The following is a 19070-nucleotide window of genomic DNA, read 5'->3' on the forward strand; positions in this document are numbered from 1 at the left end:
ATGTATTTCTTGGGAAAAAGTATTTAATTTTCTAGCTATTATGGGGACAAAGGTAAAATGCAGTTGATTTTAATCTGTACTATCGGCACATATAATGTAAGTGACAATAATAAGATCAGTAGCTCTAGTATATGCTAAATGAGGACACAGAGGAGTTACCATGGTAACTTGCAAGGATGCAGCATTGGTGTCTTTGGGGTTAGAGTTGAGAATGTAGTCTGAGTACAAATTATAAAGCAGATGAAAGCAGGACACAAGGGGGGCAGGCTGTTCTGCCAACAGTTTCACCAGAAGGTAGAACACGACTCATGCAAATGTGCCTGGGAATTTCTGCATAGTTGAAATGTTCTATGTAAAGGGTGCAGACTTAAAAGTCCAAAGACCTTGTAAAGTTACAGAGAAGTGACATTCACTAACAGGAAGGTTTTTGAGGCCTACACAAATCTGGTCAGCGTAGAATCAACTATAAAGAGATCTTCTTCTCTTCTGTCATTGTGTAAGTAGTGCAGGGACAAGTAACCATTTTAATGTCTAATATTACTTTGATGTTTCCTGTAAATATATAGTTCCTGTTTAGAGTACATGATGTTTTTGGGGTTTGTACATTATTCCTAATTATATAGAAATTAATGTATATACATGATGATATTTTAATTTGTTTTATGCTCCCCTAGTAGAATATTTCCTAATCTGCCTTCATCAGGTTGCCCTTGAATTGCATCTTTAAAAAAAAAAATCAAATACAATAGACGAAGCAGGGTTCTCTACTCGGCTCTGAACAGGTACAAACCAAAAAGAGCAATGATGGCATTAATCATCATAACAACACTCTTGAGAAGGGGAAAAAACCTGTTATGAGGGCCAAGTCTGCATGTGTGTGAGACAACCCAGACAACATAGTTTATCTACATTATTTCCAGTGGATTGTGTGTTTTCTTGCATACCTGCTTGAAACATAGTTTTTCTCTTTTGCATATTCATCCTGAGTTTATTTTCCTTATTCTCCAGATGAAGGTCTCCGAGCATTTCACCAGCTCAAAGAATTGGTGCAAAAGTCATCGGCAAATTTGGGGTGTTGAGGGCTACTCCACCTTGACGCAATCATCATCCTATTGAAGTTAAGGTTTCTAAAAACCTAGTGCAAGGAGCAGGCAAAGGACTTTGTTTGTCCTTTCCTAGTTTCAGAGGCTAACTTGAACATCTCACTTTCTTTGTAGACTTATTGTCCGTCTAGAGGAATTATTTCCTCTTCAGCAGAGCTGCTTAAAAAAAAAGGAGTCAAAAGAAATGGAAGGGAATTTTGAAAATTTTTACTGGTTTTTCAAATTGTAGAAAAATATCAATATATTGACAAGCCAAAACCAAAAGCACCCCTCCCAAAAAAAACCCTCCACCAATTCAATTAATTTTTTAAAATTGAAAACCAAGTGTTTGAAAATTTCAATCAGCTGCACTCCCGAGTTATGCTTTGTGCATGGATTCTAGGTCCATGCTTTTCCAAATGTAGCATGAGAAGAAATGGAAACTAGAAGCAGCACATATTTCAGGCTGAGTGGAAGAGCATGAGTGGAAAAGGAAAGAACTCTTGGTCTAAAAGAAGGATTTAACATATCATTAGCTCCATTACTTTCTTCTTAATTTGTATTGCTTTAGGCCTTATCTGTACACATGATCTCAGCCCTTGGTGTGGCTGAACCAGACACAACCCCTAGTGTAGAAACTGTTTACACCAATTTAGTGAAATTTGCACAGGTATTGTTTATCCCAGTTTCCAGCTAGAACAAGCGGAACTAGTGTAAACATGTCTATGTTAAAAGTTTTCACTAATGCAGCTACACTGAAACCACAGCAAAGACAAGGCATAGGTGGCCAATGTACCTGCAACCCTTCTCCCTATGAGTGAGAAGGCAGGATGGAGTAGCCTGCCTCCCATTGCCTGTGCAGCAAGCTATTGTTCCCTTAATACTTCCTTTAGAGATTTCACCAGGCTTTCCAATATGAGTTTTACCTGCTGTGCAACAGGGCCGGGGGGGGGGGGAGGGGGACGACACAAGTGGGGCAATTTGCCCCAGGCCCCGGGCCCCCATGAGAGTTTTTCAGGGCCCCTGAAGCGGGGTCCTTCACTCGCTCTGGGGGCCGCAGAAAACTCTGCCGCTGAAGACCCGGCACTTCGGCGGCGGGGTGTCCTTCCACTTCGGGACCCGCCGCCGAAGTGCCGGGTCTTCAGCGGCAATTCAGCGGTGGTGGAAGACCCCAGGGCCCCTGAATCCTCTGGGCAGCCCTGCTGTGCAAATAATATTGAGAATTTCAACTTATGATATAAATAATTGATCTCTATTTTTAGGAGCGGGCATACAGTTTTTGGTGAATTGAAGGTCACCAAAAAGTCCATTTCAGGTTGAACAAAACATTTAGTTCCTGGGCTAGATTCACAAAACAGGGGATGGGAAAGGAGGAACAATGAAGAATCCCCCTTAATAGCCTTTATCTCAGTGGTTAGGGCACTCACTTGGGATGTGGGAGACCCCCATTTAATCCCTGGTCTCCTCCCTCACAGGTGAGTGCCTCAACTATCAGACTATTCTGGGCTGGGTCTCTCTCAATCTCTCCTGTTCAAACTGTTCCACCTGGGTTCAAACCTGGGTCTCTTGCATCCCAGGTGAGTGCACTAACCACTGGGCCAAAGGTTATAAGGGGACTAGCGGTGATGGCACATCCCCTCTGCCACAATTTCTGAATAGCGCTTAAGTTGCTTTGTGACTCAAGCTTACATTTGTTGGTATCGTCGTCATCAAAACTATTTGGTGAATTTGTTTCAAATTCGCGAATCGTTTCAGGATAATCAAAGCTGCATTTTTCAACGAATAAACTGTTTATCTAAAAATTTTCACTCAGCTGTACTCCCAATATCTTAAACAACAGCAATAAAACAAGGAAAGACTTGCATAATTTAATGTTCAATCTTATTTGATTGCTTTCACTTATCTATAACTTGTCTTGCCTACTTCATGTATAGTTCACATTTTCTGGCATGGGCATTTGTTACATAGCACATTTATGACCATCGACAGGTTAATGAAATAATAAAAGTGCTTCACTCAGTGCATTATTGTACCTTTGTAGATAAGGGTCCGTATTGTGTTTTGAAAATCATAAAACATTGTTCCGGGATAAAATCTGACATGAAGCTGGTAAATGAAATATTAAAAAACCATTTGTACAAAACTCGACTATTTCTTTCTTTGGGGCAGGTTTTGTGTGTGTGTGTGTGTGTGTGTGTGTGTGTGTGTGTGTGTGTGTGTGTGTGTGTGTGTGTGCGTGTGTGCGCGCTATTCCTATAACAAAAACGGACTTGTGCAACCTACTTTGGCCCTGATGCAGCAAAGTGCTTAAGTATATACTCAACTTTATTGATGTAAGTAGTCCTATTGATTTCAGTGGAACAGCTCAGGACTTAATGTTAAGCACATGCTTAAGTGCTCTACAGGACCAGGGCCTTAAGGCCACATTTTCAGCAGGCACCTAACCTGCTTAGGCACTTCTGAAAATCCCACTGGGCACCTATCTGGCTCTTTAGGCACCTAAATACCTTTAAAATCTGACCTTTAGTCCATAGTGTGGACTAGATTATTTTATGAGGAAAGGCAAACCCATTAGTATACTGTTGTTAAAGAAGCAGGTTCTGTGGTAGTTTACTGAAACGTGGAAGGTTATGGCACTGATCATTCGCAAAGAAAATCTGTTTTTTAAAAACTCAGTTGCATTCCATTTGAATGTCAATGCCTAATTTATTATATAACCCAGAGGTATTCAGATTACTTTTTCAATCTCAGTTTTTAACTAGAATGGATATTTGCATATACTGACAATTTTTCAAGAATCTAAAGGTCTGAAAATCTATTTTATTTCAAATAAATAAGGAGGTGTAAGTAGGGTGAAGTGAAAACGTCCCTCAAAACCTTTTCCTTCAATGGAGAATTGGGTTTTCGATTCAGTGAAAATTTAGTGGAAAGTGTCCACTTGCTTTCCTTGAAAAGGTGCAATTTTTCATCAAAAAACCTCCAAATTCCCCAAACTGATTTTTTTTTGGTTTTGGCTGGTTTCAGCCAAAATTTTTTGGGTTTTTGACAAAGTCAAAATTTTTCATGCAGAAATCCCCCCTTTTCCCAACTAGCTGTAGTCCTAACCATCTGAGAAATTCAGATAATTCCAGTTTCACTACATTCTACATTGTTACATCAGGTGGAATATCATCCACAGATATATCTTTAGCCAGTTATACACTAAATATGGCCTTAGACTAAGGGTTTAGGCCTCGTTGCTTGAAGAAGAATTTCTGGCTGGTGGCTCATTTTATCAGGACAAATTTTTTTTTAAATCGATACAGTTTGAAAAAGTTTTGAAGCCCTCCCCCTATTTACTACTCTCAAATTCTAAACAAATTCAGTTTAGCCCAGCATTATTTCAGTGACTTTGCTCCAGCAAGAGGCAATCTATTCAGAGCTCTGCTTCAGCTCTCAACTTTTCCAGAAATGGAACACTGAGGAATAAAGATGTTTTCATGAGCAATGATGGAAAAACGTCAGTCTGCAGTAAATTCGCTCATGTTAGATACCAAAGTATCCAGTAGGGCAACAGATCTAACACTTAGGCAACACCTGCTCAAAATCTGCAAGAAAGTAGGAATTGCCATAACATCCAGTATTTGGTCTTCAACTGTGGCTAAAAGTATTCCAAGAAAAATGCAAGAAACCATCTGGCAGTAACCTGCTATACACTAACCTGCCCATGGAGGAAATTTCTTCAGAATTCCTCTTCTGAAATTTAAATACATTTAGATTTAAAAAAATCATGCCTTTTTGTAGTAGGGCGGTTGAAATTTTTCTGTCACTTTTTTCCTTTGGAAATTTGGATTTTTGCCTAATCAAAAATCTTAATGGAAAGTGTCTTCTTTCCTCTGTTCATTGGAAAATGAAAAATTAAATAATGAAAATTTTTTGGCCAAAAAGATCTTTTATCTTTCAGCTGAAATTTTTTATTTTTTGTTGCCAAAACCAGAACATTTTTGGTTTTCATTTTTTTTTAATGAAAAGTGAAAAATTCTTATGTAAAAAAACACTTTCTGGCAAGCTTTACTTTGCAGTCTATGCGTATGTCTACACAGCAAAGAAAAACCATGGCTGACATAGGCCAGCTTCAGGTTTTTCTTTGCTGTGTAGACATACTCTAAGATATCAGATAAGGCAGCTTATATTTTGAGATGAGTACCCAGCAGCAAGTGGATGTTTATTTGAATCACAGATAGATAAAAAGAATTTAAAAATTGATACATCATATTGATTTGGAGAAAACAATGCAACTTTTATATCTATCAAATTGAACTCCAGGATATAAAGAAGAGGGAGTGGGGCCCAATCCTGGAAGTTTTACATGAGTAATCAATAGTCCATTGGTATCTCAGACCAAGCATTTTGAGACGAATCAAAGAAAAGCTCCCACAAAATTTAGGAATTACTAAAGCAAAATCATTCAACCAGAGATCAAACAGGCAAAAGTTGCACATGAAGACTTATCGGGTGAAATCCTCACCTGGGGAGTTTTGCCACTGATTTCAGTGTGGCCAGAATTTCACCCATAGTACATAAACCAGAGAAATATCCAGAAATCTTCACCCAAAGAAGTCCCACTTCTAAAAAAGTATAAATAATATCAGTGACCAGACTGTCCAATCAGTTGTGAGAATGATATAAAGAAAGGTAAAAACGCCTGCACAAACCAAGGAAATCCCACTGAGGAATCCGCAGCTTGTTAATAAGGTCCTAATGCTACTTGGCAGGAACACATCTGCCAAAATAAGAATCAGCCTTGCCTTCAGGACTGGAAGCCTTCTTGGGGAGAAAATAGAAAACAATGCCTCAGATACAGTGAGGAGCAACAAGTTTACAGGCAATACAGTGAAACAGCCTTTGCCACTGATGAGAAGCAACAGAACCCCAGTAGATGGCACTGAAGCAGAATGCAACCTTTAAAACCTTACCCCAAAATAAGCCATATCTTTCATTGTGCAGCAACGTCAGCTACAGAGACAAAAATCTTCATTTTAGTTCAGGGATTAAAAGGAAGATGAAAAGTATTCTATCCCCTGAGAACAGAGAATGCAAGCTAGTTAAACCACTTTTTAAAAAGTAAGTAACTATAAGTTTCACTTTTTTCCTAGCTTGGTTCTCTAAAAAACAATGCCACACTGCAAAGCAGCTTTGAAAACAGCAATAAGAAAAAAACATGAGAAACATCATGCATGTCTAAAGCAAGTCATAACTGAAAGTCACTTTGGTTACCCCATAAAAAAAAAACAATCACCACGAAGCACAAAAAAAAACATAGAATCATAGAATATCAGGGTTGGAAGGGACCTCAGGAGGTCATCTAGTCCAACCCCCCTGCTCAAAGCAGGACCAGTCTCCAAGTAAATCATCCCAACCAGGACTTTGTCAAGCCTGACCTTAAAAACCTCTAAGGAAGGAGATTTCACCACCTCTCTAGAACGTAACCTCTCTACAAAAACAAAGCAAAAGAACAAAACCAAAACCACCTAGTGTACTAGAGTGGTCTGGTCTTTTGACTCATTATTCCCCTCCCTGCTGCGCTATCATGGCTTGACCTAGTTTTATCAGAAAAAAAGAAATGGTTAGCTTATAATAATAATAAATAATAATAATAATATTTCACAAATAAAAATGAACCAGATACAAAGTTTTCTGATTTCAGCCCCAGTTAGAGGGTTGCAGCCAGTGAGGTGACATCTCAGGAAATAAACAATGACAAAGATTGGCTTATATAGGCTAATATAAGAATAGTGGATCAAAGGATCCTGTACTGTATGTGGTGGAGAAGGGAGCTAAATGGGCCAGAAAAGCTGTGTGTGGGACACATGAACAAACTATATATATTAAGGCTGTCAAGCGATTAAAAGAAGTAATCACGATTAATCGCACTGTTAAGCAATAATAAAATATCAAAAATATTTAAACTGTGTTTTCTACATTTTAAAATATATTGATTTCAATTACTGCACAGAATACAAAGTGTACAGTGCTCACTTTATATTTATTTATATTACAAGTATTTGCCCTGTAAAAAACCCAAAAGAAATAATATTTTTCAATTCACCTAATACAGGTACTGTAGTGCAATCTCTTTATCATGAACTTTCAAATGTAGAATTATGTACAAAAAAACCTGCATTCAAAAATAAAACAATGTAAAATTTTAGAGCCTACAAGTCCACTCAGTCCTATTTCTTGTTCAGCCAATCACTCAGACAAACAAGTTTGTTTACATTTGCAGGAGATAATGCTACCTGCTTCTTGTTCACAGTGTCACCTGAAAGTGAGAACAAGTGTTCTCATGGCACTGTTGTAGCCAACATTGCAAGGTTTGTCTTAGTGATTGGCTAAACAAGGAGGACTGAGTGGACTTGTAGTCTCTGAAGTTTTACAGTTTTGTTTCTGACTGCAGTTATGTAACCAAAAAAAAAATAAATCTACATTTGTAAGTTGCACTTTCACGACAAAGAGATTGCACTACAGTACTTGTAGGAGGTGAATTTTGTTTATAAATATTTGCACTGTCAAAATTATAATAAAAAATAATATACACTTTGATTTCAATTACAACACAGAATACAATATATATGAAAATGTAGAAAAACATCCAAAATATTTAATAAATTTCAATTGGTATTCTATTGTTTAACAGTGCGATTAAAACCACGATTAATCGCGATTAACTTTTTAAAAATTGTGATTAATTTTTTTTTAATCACGAGTTAACTGCGATTAATCGACAGCCCTTATATATATTTCACACAGCTTATAAACAGATTGTTAGGTGGAGATGGGCCATGGCAGGTCTGTTCTGCATGGGGACTGCTTTGGAAAGACCACAGTCTCTGTGGCCTGGTCCTGGAAACCGTTATGCACATGTAACTTTACTGATGTGAGTAATCCCATTGACTTTATATGAGTCAAATGATGTATGTGAGCATTTGCTGAATTAGGCCTTACTTTGGAAACTCTTCTTATTCAGGACGTTTTCAGTATAGCACCAAGCCCAGAGAGGGTCTTTTTTTTATTTTTGTATCAGCCCAGACAGACAGACTGGTAGAAATAGAAGGTTCACTCAGAGCTAGAGCAATGATGGGAGATTTAAAAACAACACTATTTTTCTGCTTCTTAACAAGGCACCCATTCCCAGAGTCTTTCTGAAATGTAGATCAAAAGAAATATTTTGCCCCAAAAAGGAATATAGACTCATAGACTTTAAGGTCAGAAGGGACCATTATGATCATCTAGTCTGACCTCCTGCACAACGCAGGCCATACAATCTCACCCATCCACTTCTATAACAAACCCCTAACCTATGTCTGAGTTATTGAAATCCTCAAATTGTTGTTTGAAGACCTCAAGCTGCAGAGAATCCTCCAGCAAGTGACCCATGCCCAATGCTGCAGAGGAAGGCGAAAAACCTCCAGGGCCTCTGCCAATCTGCCCTGGAGGAAAATTCCTTCCCGACCCCAAATATGGCGATCAGTTAAACCCTGAGCATGTGGGCAAGACTCACCAGCCAGCACCCAGGAAAGAATTCTCTGTAGTAACTCAGATCCCATCCCATCTAACATCCCATCCCAGACCACTGGGCATACTTACCTGCTGATAATTTGGCAACAGATTGTTGATTAATTGCCAAAATTAGGCTATTCTATCATACCATCCCCTCCATAAACTTATCAAGCTTAGTCTTAAAGCCAGATATGTCTTTTGCCCCCACTACTCCCCTTGCAAGGCTGTTCCAGAACTTCACTCCTCTAATGGTTAGAAACCTTCATCTAATTTCAAGTCTAAACTTCCTAGTGTCCAGTTTATATCCATTTGTTCTTGTGTCTACATTGGTACTAAGCTTAAATAATTCCTCTCCCTCCCTAATATTAATCCCTCTGATATATTTATAAAGAGGCATCATATCCCCCCTCAACCTTCTTTTGGTTAGGCTAAACAAGCCAAGCACTTTCAGTCTCCTTTCATAAGCCAGGTTTTCCATTCCTCGGATCATCCTAGTAGCCCTTCTCTGTACCTGTTCCAGTTTGAATTCATCCTTCTTAAACATGGAAGACCAGAACTGCACACAGTATTCCATATGAGGTCTCACCAGTACCTTGTATAACGGTACTAACACCTCCTTATCTTTGCTGGAAATACCTCGCCTGATGCATCCTAAAACTGCATTAGCTTTTTTAACGGCCATATCACATTGGCGGCTCATAGTCATTCTGTGATCAACCAGTACTCCGAGGTCCTTCTCCTCCTCTGTTACTTCCAACTGATGTGTCCCCAATTTATAACTAAAATTCTTGTTATTAATCCCTAAATGCATGACTTTGCACTTTTCACTATTAAATTTCATCCTGTTACTATTACTCCAGTTTACAAGGTCATCCAGATCTTCCTGTATGATATCCAGTCCTTCTCTGTGTTAGCAATACCTCCCAGCTTTGTGTCATCAGCAAACTTTATTAGCACATTCCCGCTTTTTATGCCAAGGTCAGTAATAAAAAGGTTAAATAAGATTGGCCCCAAAACCGATCCCTGAGGAACTCTACTAGAAACCTCCTTCCAGCCTGACAGTTCACCTTTCAGTACGACCCATTGTAGTCTCCCCTTTAACCAGTTCCTTATCCACCTTTCAATTTTCATATTGATCCCCATGTTTTCCAATTTAACTAAGAATTCCCCATGTGGAACCATGTCAAATGCCTTACTGAAATCGAGGTCAATTAGATCCACTGCGTTTCCTTTGTCTAGAAAATCTGTTACCTTCTCAAAGAAGGAGATCAGGTTGGTTTGGCACAATCTACCTTTTGTAAAACCACGTTGTATTTTGTCCCAATTACCATTGACCTCAATGTCCTTAACTACTTTCTCCTTCAAAATTTTTTCCAAGACCTTACATACTACAGATGTCAAACTAACAAGCCTATAGTTACTCGGATTACCTTTTTTCCCTTTCTTAAAAATAAGAACTATGTTAGCAATTCTCCAGTCGTACGGTACAACCCCTGAGTTTACCGATTCATTAAAAATTCTTGCTAATGGGCTTGCAATTTCATGTGCCAGTTCCTTTAATATTCTTGGATGAAGATTATCTGGGCCCTCCGATTTTGTCCCATTAAGCTGTTCGAGTTTGGCTTCTACCTCGGATGTGGTAATATCTACCTCCATATCCTCATTCCCATTTGTCATCCTACCATTATCCCTAAGCAACTCATTAGCCTTATTAAAGACTGAGGCAAAGTATTTATTTAGATATTGGGCCATGCCTAGAGTATCCTTAAACTCCATTCCATCCTCAGTGTTTAGCAGTCCCACTTCTTTCTTTGTTTTCTTCTTATTTATATGGCTATAGATCCTTTTACTATTGGTTTTAATTCGCTTTGCAAGGTCCAACTCTACATGGCTTTTAGCCTTTCTCACTTCATCCCTACATGCGCTGACCTCAATAAGGTAGCTTTCCTTGTTAATCCCACCCGTCTTCCACTCCTTGTAGGCTTTCTGCTTTTTCTTAATCACCTCTCTGAGATGCTTGCTCATCCAGGTTGGTCTACAACTCCTGCCTATGATCTTTTCCCCCTTTCTTGGGATGCAGGCTTCTTAAAGTTTCTGCAGCTTTGACTTGAAGTAATTCCAGGCCTCCTCCGCCTTTAGATCCATGAGTTCTTCAGTCCAATCCACTTCCCTAACTAATTTCCTTAATTCTTTAAAGTTAGCCCTTTTGAAATCAAAAACCCTAGTCCCAGATCTATTTTTGCTTATCCTTCCATCTAGTTTGAACTGAATTAGCTCATGATCACTCGAACCAAGGTTGTCCCCTACAACCATTTCTTCTCTGAGGTCCTCACTACTCACCAAAACCAAATCTAAAATGGCATCCCCTCTTGTTGGTTCTTCAACTACTTGGTGAAGAAATCCATCAGATACTCTGCATTCTGCTTTGGCACATTGAACAAACCGCCTTGAAAGGACTTACCTTTGAGAACCTAAGTTCAAAATGTTTCTTTCCTGTACTACATGAGCTAACCTCATTATCACTGAAAATAGCGTCAGGAACTCAGTCAACTGAGTTTCCTGTCCTGCGGAGGTGCAGGAAATCCTACTCATCATGTTGGCTCTTAATATTAACCCAAGTGGACATGAGAATAGAGTTGTGCCCATCAGCATTTGCTGCTTTAAGAGTATGTGTATCATATGCAAAACACTGATATGCCTGATTTTATTCAATGGTGAAACATCATTTCCACCAGCTTTTCACAAAGCAAATGGTGAAGTTTGTCCTTTGGATAAAGTTAACTAAATATGTGGGCTTACAGCAGGGTGCAATTTTGCTCTTGCTCTTCACCCCATATTTATTTTAAGAATATTGCCACACTGGCGCAGCATAACAGGATATATGTCATTTCTCATCTCTGTACCTGTTTCCCCCCCTTTCCCTTTGTCTGCCTTGTCTGTTTAGGTTGTAACTCTTTGAGATAGTTATGTGACTGGGAATCCTAACATCTCCACACCTGATTTAAACATACTTCTACCTTCTTGAGACACAGGAATGTATTCATTTATGAGCTAAAATTTGAAGATTTAACAAATCTGGCTTTGTATTTAATCTCCATTTAATGTGACACGAGTTAGTGACCCTTTAATTACTGCTCTGCTGGTTTTCATTTTTTATGCCCTGGTAGCTGCAAAGATACGCGTGTTAAACAAGATCTTCCTTTGCCATACTATTATTTTCAAAGTGGATTTCTTACTGTTTGCAGTAAGCATGGCTTTTATAAAATCCAAGTTATATGTGGGATTGTTCTATTATCTTATTTTGATTTGTAGAAAATGAGGGAGAACTTGCTAAGCTCTAGAAAAGTGGACATTTGGTTCAGACAAAGTAGAAGGGTTAGCCATCATAAGTCTTCAAAATATCAATGCAAAACAGGACTCAAGACACTAATCTCTAATATAGAAACATTTTAGACATGGATCATTTATTTCAAGCCTACAGTGGAGTGATGAATCTGTTAAAAACAATAATGATTATGTGGGTCAGATCCTTAGAAAGAGAAAAATGATTCCTTTGCAAATCTGGAATGGAGCTGAGCAACTTCAACACATGGGGCCTTTCTTATTCCAAATTGTGATTAAGCCTTTAACTTCAGTCAGTTGTGTGGGTTTGGTGAGGACAGTCAGTAGCAGCAGTTTCATGGATGATGACACAATTACTTGTCATGCTAAGATTATGTACAGATCTGTGGCACATGATTCAAATGATGTTTCCTGCTGCATTTAATAGCTTGCAGAGATCAAATGAGACAGGAGAATGGGCTCCTAATGAACAGCAATATGCTTAGCAGTTATATAGTGCCTTCCACTAAGGGATGGCACTATACAATCATTAATAAATTAGTCTTCACAGCATCCTTGTAAGATAGGTATTATCCTCATCTTACAGACAAGGAAACTAAAACCCTCATTTTACAGGTGAGGCACAGCGAAATTAAGTGACTTTCCCAAGGTCATACTGGAAGTCTGTGGCAGAGCCAGGCATAAAGCTCAGTCCTATGCCTTAACCATAGGCATAGTTTGACTTCTATATTAGGGGGAGCAGCTCCAGTCAGACCAATGGGGCCGCACATGGGTGGGGGAAAAATTCTGTGCCTGCCCAAGGCTTGCTGTTTGAGGGAGCAGTGCCCCCTGTGCTCCCCCCGAACTATGCCAATGGCCTTAACCACAGGGCCATTCTTCAGTTCACATTACCATCTCAATAATGCCGATGGATGTTTTCAAGTGCAAAGGCTGCCTGATGGGTAATTTCAGAAGAACTTGTAAGAAGAGGGTGCAACAAAATGTTCTAGTTATCAACTTGAGAACTTCAGTTATGGATTTAGGGTTGTGACTAATGTTATACAAAACATTCACAGTAAAGCTTGCCTGATTTTGTATTAAGTACTAAAGTGGAAACATGGCCCATGCCAGCTGAACGGTTTGCTAAAGACTGTGAACTTTTCCAGTGAATTTGAGCTCATATTCCAGCAAGTCTGGGCTGACGTAATTTTGCACTGAAATTGCATGAATTTCCCTGTGATGTAACATAAATGCATTTGGAGTGTGGCAGTTCCATTTTGACAAAAGTCTTTTTGAACTCAAGTGTGACTCTCACCTGCACGAGAAGAAAGTGAGCAGCATCCAGTCATAGAATGTAAAACCCTCCCAGGCCTGGCTGATTGGAGTATCTGGGTGTTCAAATATGGATGGGTGGGGAAGGGGAAAATCAACTGAAAAAATTCTGGAAGTTGTGCCAAGTCATAAAATGACATGCTAAGTTCCAGCAAGGAATTCTATTTATTTTTAACTACTGCTTCATGTTTCTCTATCTATGGTGATTATATGCTCCCATTACCATAGTATCTCAGGACCTGTAATGAATTTATCCTCAAAACACTCTTGCGAGTGAGGCAGTGCTATTATCCCTATTTTACAGATGGGGAACTGAGGCACAGAAAAGCTAACCTGCCCAAAGTCACACAGGAAGTCTGTGGTGGCATATGGCATTGAACCTGTGTCTCCAAAGTCTGAAGCCAGGGCCAAACCAGTGGCCCGTTCTTTGTCTTAGTTCCATTCTCTGACAGAAAAAAAGTCATAGGTATGGGAGGGGCAGGGAGGAAGGGACATTGTGCTAGTACAGAAGTAGTCAGGGAATAGGGAACAAGATTGAAGGCTAGCACTGAACCAAGGGAGCCTCCTCAGAACCAGAGTTCCATACCTGATGGAACCAGGAGAACTTATCAATACTTAGATGGATGTAAAACAAATTCAGATGGACCTAGAACAAATTAAAAGAACAAAAGTAAAAATGCACTCCACAGGTGGTGGAGAGAGAAGTACCCTTGCACTGCGAGAGTAAACGGAGAGTTACAAGCACCATTTTGGTGGTAACTATTAAGTAGCTTAAAGAGTTATAAGACATTGGACAACACTGCTGTATTTCAGGAGACCTGAACTGTGCAAAAAAAAACCAGAAATTAAAAGGTACAGTGACTAGAGTGAAATCCCTGCAAGCTGCATGGACACTTTTCAAAGACACCATAATAGAGGCCCAACTTCAATGTATACCCCAAATTTAAAAGCACAGTAAAAGAACTAAAAAAGAGCCACTGTGGCTTAACAACCATGTAAAAGAAGCAGTGAGATAAAAAGGCATCTTTTAAAAAGTGAAGGTCAAATACTAGTGAGGTAAACAGAAAGGAGCATAAACATTGCCAAATTAAGTGTAAAAATGTAATAAGAAATGCAAAAAAGGAGTTCGAAGAACAGCTAGCCAAAAACTCAAAAGATAATAACAAAATGTTCTTTTAAGTACATCAGAAGCAGGAGGCCTGTTAAACAACCAGTGGGGCCCCTGGATGATAAAGATACAAAAGGAGCGCTTAAAGACGATGAAGTCATTGCAGAGAAACTAAATTAATTCTTTGCTTCAGTCTTCACAGCTGAGGACGTTAGGGAGATTCCCAAACCTGAGCCATCCTTTGTAGGTGACAAATCTGATGAATTGTCACAGATTGAAGTGTTACTAGAGGAGGTTTTGGAATTAATTGATAAACTTAACACTAACAAGTTACCAATACCAGATGGCATTCACCCAAGATTTCTGAAAGAACTCAAATTTGAAATTGCAGAACTATTAACTATGGTTTGTAACCTGTCCTTTAAATCAGCTTCTGTACCCAATGACTGGTACATAGCTAATATAACGCCAATATTTAAAAAGGGCTCTAGAGATTACAATTACAGATTACAATTACAGATCGGTAAGTCTAACGTCAGTACCGGGCAAATTAGTTGAAACAATAGTAAAGAATAAAATTGTCAGACACATAGAAGAACATAACTTGTTGGGCAAAAGTCAACATGGTTTCTGTAAAGGGAAATCATGTCTTACTAATCTATTAGAGTTCTTTGAAGGGGTCAACAAACATGTGGATAAGGGGAATCCAGTGGACATAGTGTACTTAGATTTCCAGCAAGCCTTTGACAAGGTCCCTCACCAAAGGCTCTTACATAAATTAAGTTGTCATGGGATAAGATGGAAGATCCTTTCATGGATTGAGAACTGGTTAAAAGACAGGGAACAAAGGGTAGGAATAAATGGTAAATTCTCAGAATGGAGAGGGGGTAACTAATGGTGTTCCCCAAAGGTCAATCCTAGGACCAAGCCTATTCAACTTATTCGTAAATGATCTGGAGAAAGGGGTAAAAAGTGAGGTGGCAAAGTTTGCAGATGATACTAAACTGCTCAAGATAGTTAAGACCAAAGCAGACTGTGAAGAACTTCAAAAAGATCTCACAAAACTAAGTGATTGGGCAACAAAATGGTAAACGAAATTTAATGTGGATAAATGTAAAGTAATGCACATTGGAAAAAATAACCCCAAGTATACATACAATATGACGGGGGCTAATTTAGCTACAACTAATCAGGAAAGAGATCTTGGAGTCATCGTGGATAGTTCTCTGAAGACGTCCACGCAGTGTGCAGCAGCAGTCAAAGAAGCAAACAGGATGTTAGGAATCATTCAAAAAGGGATAGAGAATAAGATGGAGAATATCTTATTGCCCTTATATAAATCCATGGTATGCCCACATCTTGAATACTGCGTACAGATGTGGTCTGCTCATCTCAAAAAAGATATACTGGCATTAGAAAAGGTTTGGAGAAGGGCAACTAAAATGATTAGGGGTTTGGAACAGGTTCCATATGAGGAGGGGTTAAAGAGGCTAGGACTTTTCAGCTTGGAAAAGAGGAGACTAAGGGGAGATATGATAGAGGTATATAAAATCATGAGTGGTGTGGAGAAAGTGAATAAGGAAAAGTTATTTACTTGTTCCCATAATATAAGAACTAGGGGCCATCAAATGAAATTAATGGGCAGCAGGTTTAAAACAAATAAAAGGAAGTTCTTCTTCACACAGTGCACAGTCAACTTGTGGAACTCTTTGCCTGAGGAGGTTGTGAAGGCTAGGACTATAACAGGGTTTAAAAGAGAACTAGATAAATTCATGGAGGTAAGTCCATTAATGGCTATTAGGCAGGATGGGTAAGGAATGGTGTCCCTAGCCTCTGTTTGTCAGAGGGTGGAGATGGATGGCAGAGAAGAGATCACTTGATCATTACGTGTTAGGTTCACTCCCTCTGGGGCACCTGGCATTGGCCACTGTTGGTAGACAAGATACTGGGCTGGATGGACCTTTGGTCTGACCCAGTATGGCCGTTCTTATGTTCTTATCAGATCTAGAATTTTAGCTGGGGTGGGGAGTAGGAAGGAACACTGAAATGATGAAGAACCTGACAGGGGAAAATTAAAAATCAATACAACTCAAGGGCAGAGCAAGATGCAATTGGAAGGAAAGTTTTGAAGAAGTCATATTAACTAGAGTCAAATAAAAGCTTTTGCTCTAAGAAAACAAAACTGGAAACAATGAGGAGGATTGAGCCACTACTTTTTTGGACCACACTCTACAATTTCATAGAAGACTATATCCCTGCTATAGAATTATATGGGATAGTTTATATGATTCTCCATTAAATTCCCTATATTTGTGGCGTAACTTCTATGCTGCCCTATTAAATTTCTGTGAAACCTTATTAATTTTACCCCTCTTCAATTCTATAGGATTTTTCCAGAAGGTAAAGTTTAAATATGTGGGCTGAGATTTTCAAAAGCCACCTAAATATTTTGGAATGCCCAGTTCCCCCACAAAATTAAATCTACCAGACAGAGACAAGTAGAACATAAGTTGCAATGCATCATTCCACTCTCTGCAAACTCAGTGTCTGAGGCTCCCTAGGATAGCTAGACTGGAAGGGAGTTAATTCAGTGGGAGCTCTACACAACCTCATCTCCCAGTCAACCAGCAGGGAAATGTCTACAAGAATTAAGGATGATCCTATTCCTAAGGCGCTTGGCCCCAACCCTCAGATGAAATCTTGGCCCTATTGAAATCAATGGGAGTTTTGCATTGTTTTGAATGGAGCTAGGATTTCAACCCTTGACTTAAGACTTTACATTATTGCAAGAACTCTTCTTGAGAGTTTGCCCTTTTCCCCTCTTTATAGGCACAGTTAGCCAATGCTGTTAGACTTCAACTTTCATGAGAAGTAAAATTCAACCATAAAAGACAAGGAATTGAAAAGAAAACTGGCTTTATTAGCAGAAGGAAAACTGTGCCCAAAAAGACAACTGATTCTGAACTTTACAATGTCCACCAATCAAATCAATCAATCAATCAAATCCTTAAACTTGTCTGCCTGCAAATAACCTTGAGACACCATGGTTCAAAACTGATCAGAGTTTCTTTCAAACAGCATATTATTTCATTTCTCTTTACTCTTGCAAGAAGGTTCACATGCCATCTTAAATTTCTACATATTATGCAATCTTAAATCAAAGTGACTTTTGTGACAGTGCAATAAAATTATATGGCAAGACTGTCAGCAATGTGATAACATTAATATATGTCTGTTCCAGATTGTTCAGTTAAAATACTTCAAGAAATGTCAAGTAATCATACATACTGAAGACAAATGTGGGAATAAATATTAGATGTGAACAAAACCGACAGCACAAAGTTGTTTTCTTAATATCAGAGGTTCTGCGTCAAGCTTTAAGGATGTAACAAAGCGGCTGAAAATAAGGAAAGCTACAAAAATAGTGTATTTTAGAAAAGTTATTTGATTACAACCTAAATTGTGTTTGATCGTTTGGGGCTCATTAGTAAAAGAAAAATTGACTGAATGCACTACATACATAAAATCAGATAGTACAGCAATTAATATATGATGTTGACCTTCAATTATGGAAAATTTCAATCTCATTATCCATAAAGCTTTTTAATGTGACAGCGTGAACAGACATTTACAGAACATTTTTTTACTAAGCACTGGCACATCCTTTCAATATAGTTCTTAACACTCCCAAATCTGTGGCAGAGATCTTTAAAAAGCTGAGACTCAGACAAATATAATAGTGGAGGAAAAAGGATGAAATAATGTTTGATATAGATTTGTATCATGTCTAAACTTTGTATCACCTCTAAATTGTCAAGTTAATTTTACATTAAACACACAAGAACAATCCACTGTATATTATGAAAGTAACTTTGGGTCTAAAAGTGACCTACCTCATCATATAGGTACGGTTGGGAGCTTGCTCTCAGTGGCAGGTAACTATGAAAGTTGGTTAGTAGAAGAAAACAGCATCTACAGTTTATTGGTTGGTTTCTTGGAGTTAGCACAGTAAATCTTAGTTATCTAATTTTTAAAAATTAATAAATCGAGAACAGTTAAACCAGAAACAATCTTGGGAGTGCTTCATGGCACATACAATCAAGATTGTTTGAATATGTTCATGGAATTCTGTAGGCAATCCTAGGAAGATGCATTAAAAGTATATGGCCTCAGCCACTCTAAAGGAAAATGTAGTACTATTCTTAAGGAAAATGTACTTTCGTGCCTATGTCACAAATTCCATCAGTTATATAAAGTAATTAAAACAAAACACTACTAGAAACTGAAAAAGTCAGAATTAATCTATGACCGAATAGAAAGGGTTCTTGCTTAGTTGTTCATAAACTTTCCATTGGTTACCTGGTCTATTGACCTAAATATTTAAAAGCTGTCAAATAAAACAATGGAAAGGTAAATAATAAGGGAAAGGAGTTACTACAATACTCACATTTGGTTTCAAGCTGCTGCTTCTTATGACTTGTGTAGCAAAATAAAAGGAGAAAATAATTAGATTAGCTTTCACAGAAATAAGCATTCATTAAATCCAAAATAAACAGAATAGTGTGCCAGAGCTATTTGAGGGTCCCATCAGATTTTGGCTCTGCAGAAGAAGGCTGAGGGTCAGTTTGTTTCCCTTAGACCTCATGACATGCAAATAGCTGGTTCCCTTGTCACTGAACCAAAATCAT

General features: G+C 38.5%; 1 protein-coding gene across 2 annotated transcripts in view; it reads right to left on the minus strand.

The window, feature by feature from the left end:
• The window catches only part of FHL5 (four and a half LIM domains 5), a 39055-nt gene extending 19985 nt beyond the window's left edge, over nt 1-19070 (minus strand). The window contains exons 1-2 of one of the 2 annotated variants that reach the window (XM_039532720.1): nt 18830-18846; nt 18276-18321 (exon numbers count right to left, since the gene is read on the minus strand). Coding sequence is in view for 1 of the 2 variants with exons in the window: in XM_039532719.1 (XP_039388653.1) it covers nt 18830-18916 (87 nt within the window). In the remaining variant the exon portion in view is untranslated. Of the gene's footprint in view, nt 1-18275; nt 18322-18829 lie in introns of both variants that reach the window. The other variant, XM_039532719.1, reaches the window with a different exon arrangement.

The sequence above is a fragment of the Mauremys reevesii genome, linkage group 3 (genome assembly GCF_016161935.1).
Source record: "Mauremys reevesii isolate NIE-2019 linkage group 3, ASM1616193v1, whole genome shotgun sequence".
NCBI lineage: Eukaryota > Metazoa > Chordata > Testudines > Geoemydidae > Mauremys > Mauremys reevesii.